The 16,868-nt window shown below is 35.1% G+C and overlaps 1 protein-coding gene across 1 annotated transcript; it reads right to left on the reverse strand.

Moving 5' to 3' along the window:
• Positions 1–3,361: 3,361 nt before the first annotated feature.
• On the reverse strand, positions 3,362–6,405 carry LOC145008749 (14-3-3-like protein GF14 iota). Its single transcript, XM_078967360.1, has 7 exons — positions 6,157–6,405; positions 5,055–5,361; positions 4,852–4,939; positions 4,441–4,550; positions 4,214–4,362; positions 3,630–3,679; positions 3,362–3,551 (listed from the first exon to the last, which is right to left on the reverse strand). Exons 1-7 carry the CDS (start codon positions 6,227–6,229, stop codon positions 3,537–3,539), a joined length of 792 nt encoding a protein of 263 aa, XP_078823486.1. The 5' UTR covers positions 6,230–6,405; the 3' UTR covers positions 3,362–3,536.
• Between the last annotated feature and the right edge of the window lie 10,463 nt (positions 6,406–16,868).

Genomic DNA, 16,868 nt, shown 5'->3' on the forward strand with positions numbered 1-16,868 from the left:
TACAGTCGAATCCCGGAATCGTGTCGCGAAGACGAGTCAAAGTACATAGGTAATCAGAGTCCATACAACATATGCCACTGTTACGTAAGATATGGTCTTGTAATGTCCAAGATGGGGCCTTCAAGGCTACAAATGCATAGGAAGAAACCTCGTATGTTGAGTATAAACCCAAACCACCGAAACGAATATGTAAGGAAGCCAGACGCCACTGGATGTCTCTAAAGAAGGGGCCTCCACATACTAGCATATCCTCAATAGACTTGCGCAATCCTTTGTCAAAGAATAAAGCCACCTCTTCTATGTGCACCGATTGGTATGTCCTTAAACCAAAGAAAAGTTTGGCAATGCACATACATGATTGAAGAAAAAGAAGTTCACGCTGTGGTCACATAGTTGTGGAAGAAGATCCATCAAATCAACATCATTGACCGCTCTTTTTATGAATAGCCTGGTAATAAACCCTGTGTCTCTGCTAACCCCCCCCCCCCCCTCCAAGGAGCTTCACCCCTAAAGATGGTCTCCCTTTATCCGTTGGGAATAAATTGGCATAAATCTTCCTACCATCACAGGAGGGCTAAAAAATCTTTATTTTCTTAATGTTCAGCTCTAGACCCAAACCTGGACCATTCACCCGAATAATATTCAACACTCTAGCCACCTCATCTGAGTCCCTAATGACAATCCCATCATCTAGATACCAAGCATGGAGAAGGAGCTTGCAATTGTCTATAATCTTGTGCACAAGCGGTGCAAAACGAGGGCAAAAAGAAGAGGGCCCAAGGGTTTGCCTTGTTGCACCCAAGTAGCAGACCATATATGTTGGTATCCTATATAAAGTCTCACTGCTTGCCCATATAAGAAATTTACCCACAAAGCAATAAAATGGCACATCTTCCTAACCTCGTGGAGTAAGGCTGATCTATCTACCAGGTTAAAGGCATTCAAGAAATCCATTGTAAGCATTGCAAGAGACCTATCAGTATGGTGTTCACTCAACACCCTATTGGCACTGTACACATCTTCAGCACCCCCGGACACAACAGCCCCGAACTGAAAATCATTAAGGTACTTGGTCATTTCTTTACCTACACCTTTCATGACAACCTTGGAAACCAGACGTCTCCATATAGTGCATACTACTATTGGACAGATCCCGTTGTCTGGTTTAATCAGAGGCGTGAGAGGAGCGGAAGCAACAAACTCTGCCAAAATGGACGGACATCTTCCTGCTAACCATAAATTAACCACTGTAGTGATAGCACAAAGGAGATCTGTGGCTATAGCAGACACTTCTCCACAAAGGGCATCCAGAATGCGTTGAGCCCTCAAGTCATCTCTCCCGCATGAAGTTCCTTTAGGGAAATATTTAATGCAGCCAAATACACAATCATAATATACTATAGGGGGAGATTCATAAATTATGGGGCTCGACATGGATGGGGTGGCCTGAAAGGGTGATTGTCCTCCAAAGTTTTAATAGCATCACCATTGTATGGCGTGACACCCGATGAGCATAACACTTTCACTACTATAGTAAAATGCTAATTTGCAACCTTACAGAGACACTGTCTAATGTTGGTGTTACTCGATATAGACTCCTTCTGAAGGATGCCTCCACCCTGTCTCATGGCCCCACCTTCGGATTGTCTAACATATTTTTAACCAACGTGCAGATACCATCCTCTTTCCCTTATGTATCGAAGGACTTCAAAATGGAGCTTTGTTGTAAGGATTTCCTATTCCCAAATCTATATTATTGTCTATTTTTATGCCTGAACAACTGCAGAGTGCAACGAGATGGGCAATGTTTTTTTTTTTTTAATATTTCATATTATGTTTTTTTTTTAATTGTTATGACATATGATTTTTGATGATATATTTGTCTATAAATATGTATGTATACAGAGTAAAAGATGGGCAATGTGTTCTCTCAATTCTCATCTTATGCAATTAACCTGGGATGGAGCATGCTTGCATGTGGATGAATTTATTAATGGTATCATGCATGCATCAATTATAATTTACACATTTACATACAAACGATGCAATATCATTAAACCAAAGCTTACATCAGTTGAAAACGAGTCTGTTTATATTTAGAAGGAGCAATTAATAGATACCATGCATTAAATGAATATATATATATATATATATATATATATATATATATATATATATATATATATATATATATATATATATATATATATATATATATATATATATATATGCGTTAGTTTTGTGTCTATAAATTAATTCCAATGCATACTTACTCTTTGATCACATTCACGAAAGAAACCAATATTAAGCCCCCATCACTTAACTAGCAGAAGAAATGTTAATGACGAATGCTCCCACTTTCAAGATTAGTTTTTTCTTCTTCATATTAGTGCTCACTATCACTACTGGTTCTTCAATCTCTTCCCCTTTCTTTCATGCTACTTGATTAATTACTTTGAGGTTTTTTAGTTAATTATACTGTTCCCAAAACTTATATTGTTTCTTGTGTTATTGCATATTTACATGCAGTCTCAGCAGTTGAAATGGAGAAATGGGAGAAGGTTGTTGTGGTTGTACGGATGTGTTACGGCAATCTGGATTGTGTGTCCTTCTCGTGCCCACATGCGGCATTTGCATTTTGTCGTGGGAGTGATGGGGGTTACTGCCGATGCCCACATCATGAATAATTTAATTAATTAATAATAATAGTGTTGCATGCATGCTTCTCCAAAATCATGTTCAGATCATTTTAAGTATGTTAGTTTCGAAATGTATGAATCATGATTTTCAATCTGAGTTTCATTGGATGTAAAAGACTAGAATGGATCTTGTTGACAGTTTTCTGATCTTGATATTGTTTAATTGTTGACGATCGATTTATGGGTTTTATGGGAAGTAAGAAAGACTGGAATGGATTTTCTGGTTTCCTTTACTTATGGAATCTAATCACAATGTCAATTACTTAATTTTATCACTAATATGTAAGCTTAGGATACGTTATTATATTGGACTTATTTAAATACTGTTTGGTAACTAATGCTAATATACTCAATGTTTTGATCATTAGCAAATTATCTATATATAAGTTATTAGATATTATTTAAACACCTTTGAGTGTTTGAATGAAACAAAATGAATTTACCATTTTACCCCTATATTAAACAATATGGATCACATTCTTTTTTTCCTTTTTTCTGCCAATTACATGCATACCAATTTACTTATTAACCACGTATACACAATAATTGTCAAACACTAAAAAAAACAACTTATCAGTTTATTGCATTTTGGCAATGAGTAACCTAATCCAAATACTCTTTTTTTTTTTTTTTCTTAACAGACTTTTAACAACTTGGAAAGATAGGCAACAGAGGCTGTTAAATTTAATAACAAGACCATAACACATTAGGGGCCAAAATCTGTTTTATGAGAGGTACTAAGATTAACAAAAGGAAGGAATTCTAATGAAAAGATTGAGTGATTCCATTTGGTAAAAGCTTAAGTAGTTGAGAAGCCTAGTGCCTATTTTTGTCCCATCACTGTTTTTTCTCCTGCAAGAGTTGGGTAATTTCAGATAATGAGTAGTTGTTATTAATTGTTATTACAAACTAAAATCAAGTCCTACCTACCTCTGTTTCAGCTGATTTAGATTCTTCCCCTTTTGGGTGGTTTTCATCACCTGAACACAGAATCATTTATAACTTAGTAATTAAATAGTATTAATATATATTTAATATTTTGATATAACAATCGTTGTTTATATATAAATATATTTATGATTAATTACTTTTAATGTAGATATAAATATATTTTTCTATAAATGATTAATATACTATTGTAAATATAAATATTATTATAACTTTATAATGTATATCTGTTAATAGAAACATACTTATATTTATAAAATAATTTAATAAATAGATATAAACAATATATAATATAAATAATTACTTTCAACAATTGGAAGTGTGTTTGTTTGATGCTCTTAGGGTGCATTTGTTATATGGACTATAGAGGCTTTCTAGGGTTATTTTTTTCGATGACGAGGGCATTTACGTCTTTTACACAGACAGACAGAAAGGTGAGAGCGAGTCTTTTACCCATATTTTTTGGTGGGAAAGAAAATTGAAAATTTTGTGTCATTGACATCAGTCAAAGTCAAACAGTAAAATGTTAAATATGGGAGAAGAGAAGGGTATGAAATATGAAGTACCTCCATCTTCAGGCAAATCAGAGGTCCAAAGAGTGAGGTTATCTCTCAAGAGCTGCATGATCAAGGTGCTGTCCTTGTAAGATTCTTCACTTAATGAGTCCAGCTCAGCAATTGCCTCATCAAAGGCTTGTTTAGCCAAATGGCATGCCCTGAAAAGAAGTTTATTAACATCAACTTCATGTAAACTTAATTCTTCAATAATTAAATTACATAAGGATTTAATTTACCTTTCGGGAGAATTCATAATCTCATAATAAAACACTGAGAAATTGAGGGCAAGGCCTAGTCGAATTGGGTGGGTTGAAGGAAGATCTGAATTTGCAGCAGCAGAAGCAGCCTATACCCGTATAATAAAAAAGAAAAAAGAAAAAATGAAATTTTGAAGTGAAAGTTAATCATTGAAGTGAATTATATTTAAATTTTTCTCACTAAAGAATGAAAGTTAACAAAATGGGAGGAGTTATATTCCTTCGGGAATGGAATGGAATGGTCTATTCCATTCCATTGGGCAACACAAATAGCTTCTTTTTCATTCCTATGGAATGAAACAGAAACATTCCATTCCTTCCTTGATTCCATCATGCCAAACACTACCAAAGAGTAAAAGTGCATCTATATATGGAGGGAAGAAGACATGCCTCATAGCCCTTCAATGACATTTCAGAAGCATCCTTCCTCTCCTGATCTGTCTTGAACTCTGCAAGATACCTGAAGTAGTCGCCTTTCCTGTATCCACATGAATAAAATCAAATAAGAAACCAAAATCTAGAAAATAGGCGATAAATTTAATTCCAGATATGTGATATGATAATATGGAAATATAAATGCATTAATGGCTTACATCTTGTAGTAGAAAACAGTAGCTTCTCCTGATCCGGATGAGGGTATGAGATGTTTGTCAATGATTTCAAGAATGTCACTGCAAATTTTAGCAAGTTCATCTTCAACCTTTTTGCGATAGCCCTTGATCAGGTTCACATTGCTTTCATTCCCTTTTGATTCCTCTTTTTGTTCAATTGATGACATGATACGCCAAGATGCCCTTCTTGCACCAATCACATTCTTGTATCCAACTGAAAGTAGGTTGCGTTCTTCAACAGTAAGTTCAACATTAAGTTTTGCAACACTCTTCATACTTTCAACCATCTCTGCAACAACAAATCCAGTCATCATTATAAGTTATAACCATGATACATGCATATAAGTAGGCTTCATGCCTTCATCTATTATGCCTTTCTTATACAAAAATTTCAGTACAACATGCTACAGTTATATGGATCAGAACAAACATTCCAAATTGATCTAAGGACAGAATTGATATCTAATATTATAAATCATGCGTATAGTGAGACAGAAGAAAATGGAATTGGGATGAAATCATATGCGCGAATAAATATACAGTCATACATACAAAATCAATACAGGAAATTGATAACAAATAATCTACCCCGTTCTAACACCAAATTCCAATTGATATCTTTTGTATAGCATGCACAAAGTGATGAGTCTTACAGTATGCACACAGATGCAGATTGTAGACTGAAAAGCATTCGAAGATCCACCTCATGACACCAATGTACGTTACAAAAACCACATACGAAATCAACTGAGGAAACTATAACTCCTTTTTCGCATCATTTTTCAATTGATATCCATCGATCGTACAGCATGCATACTAATCGGTACGGCATTCCAATCAATTAACAACGAATCCGTCTCACACAACAAATGCACGTTAAAAACACACTCGCTCATCCAAAATCAATAGACGAATTATGCCGGTACCAAAACCGCAAACCAAAATTTCAGTTGATATCGATCCGTTGTACCTCTTACATTTAACATCCGTAATCAAACTAACAACAGAAAATCCATCTAGAATGCAAAATTCACATAAACAATACACACACTAGCGCATCTTAATCAATAGATGGAGTTATTACCTTCGTAACGCTCGGCTTGTTCGGCGAGCTTCGCCATGTAAACATGAGTTTCTCTCTCCTTTTCGTTGGACATTTTGTTGAGTGATTCTGCAAGTAAAATCGATCGATTGAATCACAATTCACAAAATACAGTTGATGATCTAGAGAGGAGGTTATTAGGGAAGAAGGGGTATAATAGTGAATCTGGACCCTCGGGTTGGTTTGAAGAAATGGGGGAGAATTGCGCGCAAATCGTGTGGTCTTTTCATGAGATCGGGACCCATTCTGTCGGGGTGTTGTACTTTCTATTTATGTACATTTTGCCTCCCTTTTATAGAAAAATGTTTATTTCACACTATATTATAGTTTTTAAAATTGATATTTTTCTATTGCTGATAATTCGTATCCATATGTACATTATGTATTCTAAGTTCTTTAAAAAATGCAACGTGTTTTGGAGATCGACTGTGATACACAAATCTTTACAACATTGTCGTATTACAAGATAGTTCTAATATCAAACAACATTGTTATACTTTTTATTTGGAACGCATAGTGAGTAGTTAAAAGTTAGCACCATCAAAGTTAGTAGAGAAATCGCTAACGCTCGAAATAAAACCCGTGACTATCAATCTAAGAGACAACGTTTTTACCAAGTGGGTTAGTCTCACATAAACAAACAATATTGTCATATTAAAACATAGTTCGAATATCAAACAAACAGTATAAGTATTTAGATGGCAAATTAAAATCAAAATTGGAATTTTCATCATCTGATATAACTTAGGGTAATACCTCTATACATGTTACTGCATAAAATTTCCACAAAACTTTAAGGAGAAGTAAGTTGCCAATTTGTAAAACCGACAAAAATATATAAAAAGAACCATGTAAAGAACAAAGATGTAAAATATATATAAAAAAGATAAAATCGTAAGAAAAAGATGTAAAATAAGTTATTCAAATAAAAAAAATATTAAAACATAAAATACAAAGTTAAAATTTTCAAAAAGTGATGGAGAAGATTTGAACCCCGAAGACTTCTAGAAAACCAATTCGGAAAAACAAAGTTGCAAACATGATTTAAAATTAAAAATAAAAATAAAAATAAAAGTTGCAAATACCATTTACTAAAGGTATTTGAAAAAACAAAATGTTGTAATAAATTATAAATATAATTTGGATCAAATTCACTAAAAAAATTTGAAAAATTAAAAAAAAAATTAAAAATAACTTTAGAGAATATAAAAGAGCTTAATAACAAAGTTATATATATATATATATATATATATATATATATATATATATATATATATATATATATATATATATATATATATATATATATTAGAGCACATTCCTAAAACAATTTAAAATGGTCAAAATTATAAAATTAAAATGTTTTGAAGGGGTAACGATTTAAAGGTTGGGGTAAATGTAAAAAAGAAAATTTTGTGTGTGCTGGGGCTATGCTATTAATAGCGTGCTATAGTAGAGCTATAATGACGTTATACCGTTTTGCTGTGATACCGAACCACTATTTTGAAATGACGCTTACGAATAGTGATGACACTATTATCAGCGTTATTAACCACTATTTACCGTGAACCACATCAGCACTATAGCGATGCTACACCCACTTTTACAATGTTGTACACATTGAGCTATTTTAACAAAGAAAAAAAATGATTGTGGGCTATTTCAATATTAAATCTATTTTTTTTTTAATTCACCCACTACACTTTTTGTTTTAATAAGACTAAATAATAAATCTAATTAATTACAAACTAAAAAGCAACAATGAGAACTTCTTTTTTTCGTCTCTTTCTCTACTTAAAAATCATGAATGACTTCAGTTGGAATGATACTTTGATATTTTTTAGTTTTCATATTATTATATTAGAATAATGGTTTATGCTACGGGTTATATGACTTTTTTTTATTATTTTAATTACATATAGTATTAATATTCTAATATATAAATTTTTATATAAAGATATAATATAAATTATACATAATATTAAAAAAAATGTTATATCACCGCAATAGCCGCGATTTCAAATAGCAGCATATGACTGCTATTGAAATTTCAACCACAATAAATGGCATAAATGGTCTCTTACACAAGTTTTATTTCTAACAATTTTATGAAAAATACAGATAATTTTTGTAAATTTCATATTAGGTGGAGATTGTTTCTCTAATTTTATGGTGTAATTTCATATTAGGTAGAGATTGTTTCTCTAATTTTATGGGATATAGTAACCAATTTTGTATGTTTCGTAATTTTGTAAACATATAGATCATATTTGTAATTTTAGTAACTATTTTTGGACTTTTGGAAAAAGGATCATGGATCTTTCTTTAATCTATTAAACATAGACACCATCTTTGTAGAAAGAGAGACCATTTTTGTAAATGTTTAAAAACAAGGTTTAGAAGTTGGAGTTTCAATATATGATATAATGTCAAGTCAAAGAGATAAACGATGATATCTATTATCTTTATAACAACAAAGTTACTACATCGATTTTAACCTGAGACTTTATTTATGGGTTCTTGTGTACTTACTACTTGTGGTCTAACCACAATCGAGACTCATAGTAGTTTCCGGTTGAAATTGTGCTCCACTATCCCTCGACATGGATATTTATGTGTTGATGACATTGTGTTAGTGCCCATTGTAGGGTTGAATTGAATGCTCATTGGATGCTTGGAGGTCAACATTAAAAAAAGGTTAAATCACACCATTTGAGTGGCCTATGTCAACCACCACATGGCCCATATGGGAAGCCAATCGTGACACACCATCAATAATTTAGGTATGTTCGAACCCTAGACATCTTATATGGAATTTCAATCCTCAACCACTAGGCTCTCATCGTGAGGGCATAAGTCAACATTAAAAAAAAAAAGTTACAGATTTACGTTGTTAAACAAAATTATATTTGGGGTAACTTTAATAGGGAAGCAAATGAAGTGGTATATGTAAGTATAAGGAAGCAAGATCTTACATCAAAGGAGAACTTCAAGTATACGAGTCTAAGATCCATAAGAATATGGTGTGGAGGTAGAAAACCTCATTGCATAAAGGTAGATTGGTTAAAGTGGCGGATGACCTCAAGAGTTTTGTGTGATATGAAGGTCCAATTGAAACTCAAGTAGAAATTATGTATGACATCTATTAGTCGTGTCGTGATGTATGGATTCGACATTCGTTATTTGTGAGCAGAAATTAAACCACAAATGTAAAAAAATCGAAAAATCGAAACCGTACGTAAAACTGAATTGAAGGTTTGGTTTCTTTTTTTTCAAAAACCAAGAATTATGGTATGGTTTTGGATTTTTGGAATGAGAAAAAAAATCCCTTAACCAGTTTGTATAGTTTTAAAATATATTTTAATACATACTAAAAATGAATATTAAGTGATTGTAACATATCAAATAGCTTGGTTAGGTGGTTAAGTAACGTCCCAAACATAGTAGTAAAATTTTCATTTTTAAAACATCAAATTCGTACAACCAATTGTTCCACGACCAAACAAAGTAAAATGTATGTTCAAATATCAGAGTATATCAAACGTAATCACGGATAAGCCATCAAGAGATGTGGTGCAATCAAGCTGGGCCCTTCCCTTTGGAATTGAAAGTACCTGAAAAATGTTTGAACCATAAACCGTAAGCACAAAGCTTAGTGAGTTCCTCAAAATATCACATACCATACAAATGGACTCAACCCAACACACAATGGGCCCAACGCAACATATATACTAATGGGCCCAACCTAATATGCAAATGGGCCCAGCTCAACATACATATTAATAGGCCCAACCCAACATGAAAATGGGCCAAACCCAACATACATATAAATGGGGTCATCCCAATATACAAATAAATAGGCCCAACCTAATATACAATTAAATGGGCCCAACCCAACATGCATGCAAGAATCACAAAGACAGCTAGCATCCTACATAGTATAGTGAGAAGAATCACCTGACTCACGAAGGCAGCTAAACCACTGATCAAAGCCATGCCATCAGTGCTACAACACACCTATCAAATCATACTAGGTCTAACCTTAGTCTATACACTAAATCCAGCAAATCTTGACCAAAAGTCAACCCAAGTTAACAAGTCAAAGTCAACGGTCCAAAGTCAATCAGTCAAAAACATTTCAGCGAGTCACCACGTCGTGGCCTCCCGTTGGCCACATCATAGCAACAATATGACAAAACAGTCGGGGCTCACTCCTGTCGCCACGTCATGACGACAAGGTGCCACGTCATGGGAACTGGATCTTCAGTAGCTTAATGCATTAAGATGCTTCCAACCACACCAAGAGCTCCAAATCTCATATTTACTTCTTCCTAAGGTCTTGATGGATAAAGTTTCCAACTTTATCCCTTAGGACATCCTCATACACCAATATCTTGAAACCTAGGACCTAATGGCAACTTAAGGTATGACTCAACCACTAAGCACTTAATCATAAAAGCCAATTCCCAATGTTTCCAGAAGGGTTTCCTACACCCAAAGGACCATAAAAATCATAGCATTATATACATGTATGTTCAATGCATGTCTCCTCCATTTTTAGGTTAAAACATGGGAGAAATAAACTTAAACTTTTGCATGGACCAAATACTCCAAGATACTCTAGATCTACAACATATGACCTCAAAGAGAGCTAATGGATCCATAAAGTTGCCAACTTTATGGAATCCACCCCTTCAAACATTCACAATAATGAAGAAAATAGACAAGAAATCTAGAATTAGAATCATATCACCAAAAATCTAGGATCTTGAACACTTATAAAGGTCTAGAGAATGCCCAAGAGAAGGATGATGAGGCTTGCTTGTTGGATTAACCCAATCGAACACTTTCTTCTTCTTCTTCAAGCCACCAAAAGTACCAAAATGATCCAAGAATCATCAAGAGGGTTAAGGGTTAGGGTTTTTGGGCGTAGGAGTGTTGGACGATGAGGAAATGGTCCACTTGGATGATATACACGTTGATGAGTGTTTGAATTATGTTGAGAGGCCAATAGCGATATTGGAAAGGAAGATGAAGATTATGAGCAACAAGGAGATACATTTAGTAAAGATTCAGTGGCAACATAGGAAGGCTCTAAGTGGACCAGGGAGCCGGAGGCGAAGATGCAGGAGCATTATCTTGAGTTGTTCGTGATGGCCGACTTTGAGGATGAAGTCTATTCAAGTAGGGGAGAATTTACATCCCGATGTTAAGCTATTTTCAATTGTAACCCTATGTATGACTAAATATTGCATTTTAGTCCCTAAGTATAAGAAAGAGTACAAAATGGCCCATAATGGCATTATTGGAAATTTAGGTGGAACGCATATACGTTTGGCATACAACATGGTACATTGGACGTAAGGAAAACTTAAGGGAATGACGCCGTTTTGGGAATACGTTGGACATAAAATGCTTATGATGGTTGTACTCTGTCTGGACGAAAATCATAATCTTGAGGGTTTGGACCATATATATTGAACATTAAGTCCCATTTCCATCCTCAATCATTAGAAATGTCTTCTCTTGCAAACCCTAGCCCTATTATTGGATTTTGAAGCTTGAGTGTGTGTTATTGTGTGTTCTAAAGGAAGAAGAAGGTGGTGGTCAAGCTTAGAAGCTAGAACCAAGCTTGGATCTGGAAGTCTTGCATTATTCTCCATCTCCATAAGGCATAAAGTTCTCAACTTGATGATTAAGTTGCTAGATCTAGCTTGCATGGCGATAATATGAGCTTTTGTCCCCAAATATGGCCTTTCATGTGCATGGCATGCTATATAACATTTAGGCTGTCCTTTTGGACGTTTTTTCATGTTTTGAGTCATAAAAATATAATATTGGCTCCTGAGATTCTTCCATGCAAGTCATTAAGAGATTTAGTGGTTAAGAAGGTCAGGTGCGATATGAACCTTTTGAGGTCCTGAGCAAACGATTTGTGGAGGTTTATCACAGGATCGTATTCTCCTGACCAGAGAGTTGTTGTGCCTTGGTAGCGGTTCTCGAAGATGTTTCGTGCTAGATATGTGCTAAAGGTGGAGCGCGAGAGATTGACCCAGGAGTTTTTGGATCTGAGGCAGAGGACATATTTGGTAATGGAGATCACCAGGATGTTCACGCAGAGGGACATGTTTTGTCCTGAGTTTGCTTCTAAGCAGGCTCAGATGACCCATTACTTAAGCATGCTCAAGACATTTTGTTTCCACCCAACGTTATAATACCTTGTTGGAGTTTTAGGAGGTCGCCATGTAGCGTGACATTGAGATAGAGCTTCAGTTGAGGGAGCAGCGACCGGTAATGTACACAATTTTGATTGAATCAGAGTGAGGATTGAATATTAGTCTCATATATAATAGAATCAATTTTATTTGTGTGGGAAGCCTTATTTGGAATTGAATTCAAATTCATTATTAAAAAACAAAAAAACTTATAATGATAGACGAATTAGGACTCACAACAGTTGTAACGACCCAATTTTTACGTCCAAAAATTTCATTTTAAAATATTACTTTAGAAAACATTAATAAATAAAAACATTGTTTGATCACACCATAACACATCGTAACCATGTTCTAAAAGGTCAAACCATACATCCCATCAAAATATCAGAGTACAATCCCAGTAAATCTCGTAAATGCGGAAACCGAAGAGTGTGTGTATGACGTGCCGCTACCGCGCCGGCTCCTTCCCCTTCGGTGCAGAGGTACCTGAAAACAAAACTGTAAACGTAAGCACAAAGCTTAGTGAGTTCCCCCAACGTACCACATACCAATCAAACACATAACATACGTACTGCCAAGCTATTCTGGGGTGCCTGACTACCCGGTACGGCCATTCTGGGGTGCCGACCTACCCATACGGCCATTCTGGGGTGCCGTCTTACCCATGTCAAGCCATTCTGGGGTGCTAACTACCCATGTCAAGCCATTCTGGGGTGCTGACTACCCATCGGTCCTAACAACCGATCCGCGGGGACTGGTCCCCTCCCGCTACCTCTATCGCATAACATAACAGACCAATCATACAAGCATACCACCACATACAGTCAGATAATTCTGGGGTGTCTGACTACCCAGCAGTCCTAACAACCGAACTCAACTACTATTGCATATAACGTATCATGATAGCATATAACATAACAGGTAATAGCAAACCTAGATGATTTCACAAAGACAATCATCTATCATACGTCTCCTACTGGTGGGCCGGCATTGTGGCCTTAGACCCACCGCTACTGGAAGGTAACTCACCTCAAAGTAGCTGCTGAACTGATCGGGAACTAACTGACTGCTGCTGCTCCGGGAGTCCTCCGGCTGCAATTCCCACAACATACTCAATCAAACACTGCTAACTGTCCTTTAGGTAAAATGACCATTTTACCCCCGGTCTAGCTCTAAGCCAATGCTAGAGTCAACTTTCAGTTGACCCGACTCGCCGAGTGGATCTCCACTCGCCGAGTCCCTAGCAAACTATTGTCCTGGGTCCCTGGTTCTACTCGTCGAGTTGGGCTATGACTCGACGAGTTCATCTTCTAACTGTCATTCAACTCCTTCATCCTACTCGCCGAGTTGTATGAACAACTCGTCGAGTTCATCTTCATCCGAAGAACACTTTATGCTAAGACTCGCCGAGTTGTATGAACAACTCGCCGAGTCTGTTCTTGATCTATGAAGATTGCCTTGGACTCGCCGAGTCAGGGCATTGACTCGCCGAGTCCTAACATGGGTGAGTTCAGCTCCCAACTCACCGAGTCACCCCCTGTGACTCACGACTCAACTCGATACATCATGAAGGGACCAAATCGGTGACTCGCGACCAGACTCGCCGAGTCGCCAATACGACTCGCCGAGTCGCCGCCATGCATCCACCAAATACACCGATTTACTCGATTCCAGTCCATTCCATCCATAGATCTGGACTTCTAGGACACAAATCACACGTAAAGTTTCCAACTTTACGTGTGGATATTCACTAATGTGGATTTTAGGGTGCAAAATGCCTCAAAAGGGGTAGATCTAGGATGAACAAGCCACATGGGGCCATAAAGCTAACAGATCTGAGCTCCTGGAGCTCAATCTTGCCTAGATCTAAAGGTTAATCCACTTATTACGAAACATTAAGCACAAACAAGCTTGAAGAATTGCTCAAGAGTGTCTCAAATGGAATCTTAAGCATAGAAACAGGGGAAAAACGAGATATACCTCAAGGGAAATGTTGAAATGACACAAAGATGGCTGATCTCCTTCTCCTCTTCTTGATCTACTCCTCTTTCTCCTCAAAACCTTCAAGAACACACCAAGAACACTTCAATCTCTCTAGGAAATAAGGGAAAACGATGTTGGGGGAGTTCTGGGGGTGAATGGGGACGAGTTGGGGCGGAATGAGGGTTTAAATAGGGTGCAAACCCTTGAAACTTAGGGTTTCATCCAGCAGCGGTGACTCGCCGAGTCCAGGATATGGACTCGCCGAGTCGCCCACTTAAAACGTGTCCTGAGTCTCGTCCCTACTCGGCGAGTCGGACCTTATGACTCGCCGAGTCCAAGGCTAAAATAGGGCAATGCTCAAATAAAATTCACATACCGGAAACCAGGTACTACAACAGTTTTATATTAAACAAAATGTATGTCCCAAAAAGTAGTATAAAAAACTCGGATGGTATATATATATATATATATATATATATATATATATATATATATATATATATATATATATATATATATATATATATATATATATATATACTAGCCGTCTACCCGCGCAAAGCGACGGTCGGCGAATAACTTGATCTCTTTAAAGTTAAAACCATTTTGCGTTACACTTCGAGAAATGAATATTAAATGACATCTATTTTTCAAGAGCATTACCATACCATATTAAGGGGGTGTTTGGCTAAGCTTTTTTAAAACAATTTATTAGGTTCCACATCACTATAAGTTAAAAAAGTGTTTGGATTAAAATAACTTATTCCGGTGGGGAACCTCTAATACGTCATTTTTTTCATAAGTTACCCTACACTTACTTATTAACTTATAAGCTAATAAACTAATAAGCAATAAGCTTTTTTGCCAAACACCCCCTAAATGGTTATTACTTCCATTTATACATACCCAAACCACTTGTACTGTTTATTGTCATCTTTTTTTTTTTTTCGTTTTCCTTAATTCCTTTATTAATTTAATGTCCTACCAAGTAAAATGCTAAAATATATAAATAATAATTTATAAAAATAAACCTTTAGAATATCAGGTGTTGTGATTCAAAAGACGATAAATATGCCTTTGATAAGGCCAAAATACTCAGGTGTCAACTTGTTCATTGTGATTTTAAACCAAGTTTGGTCACAAATTAAAACATTTTCAACGATGGTATGTAATTCAAGGATTCATATTGATTTAGGTTCTCGAAACCTTAAAATATTGAACAAGATCTATATAGAACCTTATAATAAGGACAATAATCATCGTAATCAGGAAGTTCATGTGATGAAACTTGATATTATAAGGACCAATGATGAAAAAGGTTTCATTTTTAGACTAAACAAGATGAAAAATATACAAACTACTTTAATCATGTCAAATCTTGTGTTTAACCGTTATTTATTGCAAAAGTAAGATGCCAAAATATACAAACTAATAATAATATAATGCTCTAACTGACCCTCTTGGTTGAGTTCTTTGAACCTGCAAAGCAACACATTAAAGAAACATAGTAAAAACCTTTTTAGGAACAAACCTGATATAATAAAGCCTTCACCCAATATATTTATAAGATAAAAATACAAAAAGTTAAAAATAATGAAATCAATTACAAATAAGAATTAAAATAAAAACCTGTTAAGAAAGAGTCATCTGCAGGAGGGATATTTGAATCAACATGTATTTTATGATGCTTTCAAATTTTGAATTATCCGAAAATTCAGGGAAGGAGATAGAATTTGTTGAGAAATATAAGGATTCAAAACACATGTTAAAATTTAATATTATTTTATTGATGACTACTTGTACTATTAGATTAATGATTTGAACGTATTAAAAAAATAACATTATTATATTCAATCTATTTTTAGAAATAGTGAGATTTCTTTTATAAGATAGTAAAGCTATATATATATATATATATATATATATATATATATATATATATATATATATATATATATATATATATATATATATATCAAAAAATTATTTAAGATTTCACATTTTTATGCAAATATAGATAGATTTAAAGGATTTTAGATTTTAGCATATTTTCGTTTCCCTCCTCTAAACCCGCCAACCCAAGCCCCAAAATTTTAAAAGACAAAAAAAAAAACTCTAACTATGAAAACCTTCGTTGAATCGTCAATTTCATTTCCTCACAAACCTTATCATGTCGACGTTTATCATTTTTCTCTCCTTCGTCCGCCCAAATGTGTCATATCTACCCTGTTGCGCCATCTATATCATATTGCGCCTACTCTGCCGAGATCAAGGTACAATAATTTTTCGGCATCATTTTGTTTCACAGATCCTTTTATAAGCACAGAATAATTAACATTGTCCATATCGATTCCATTTTCCACCATCTCATTGCAAGCATCAATTACATCATCTAAATTGGAAGTTCGTTAGAGCTCCTCTATAAGGTGTTTAAACTTCACAGATCGTTCACCTTTTGATTTAATTATGAGGCTTTTTGAATGTTTCTATCCT

The sequence above is a fragment of the Lactuca saligna genome, chromosome 8, assembly GCF_052625555.1.
Source record: "Lactuca saligna cultivar CGN05327 chromosome 8, ASM5262555v1, whole genome shotgun sequence".
NCBI classification, from domain to species: domain Eukaryota; kingdom Viridiplantae; phylum Streptophyta; class Magnoliopsida; order Asterales; family Asteraceae; genus Lactuca; species Lactuca saligna.

Bases quoted from the DNA above. Each gene is read 5' to 3' on its own strand.
- LOC145008749 (XM_078967360.1), bottom strand. From the start codon at position 6,229: ATGTCCAACGAAAAGGAGAGAGAAACTCATGTTTACATGGCGAAGCTC. The intron at 4,940-5,054 runs GTAAGCCATTAA...ATGTGGATACAG, and splicing joins ACTGTTTTCTACTACAAGAT to GAAAGGCGACTACTTCAGGT. The intron at 3,680-4,213 runs GTACTTCATATT...TTCTGTGTTCAG, and splicing joins TGATTTGCCTGAAGATGGAG to GTGATGAAAACCACCCAAAA.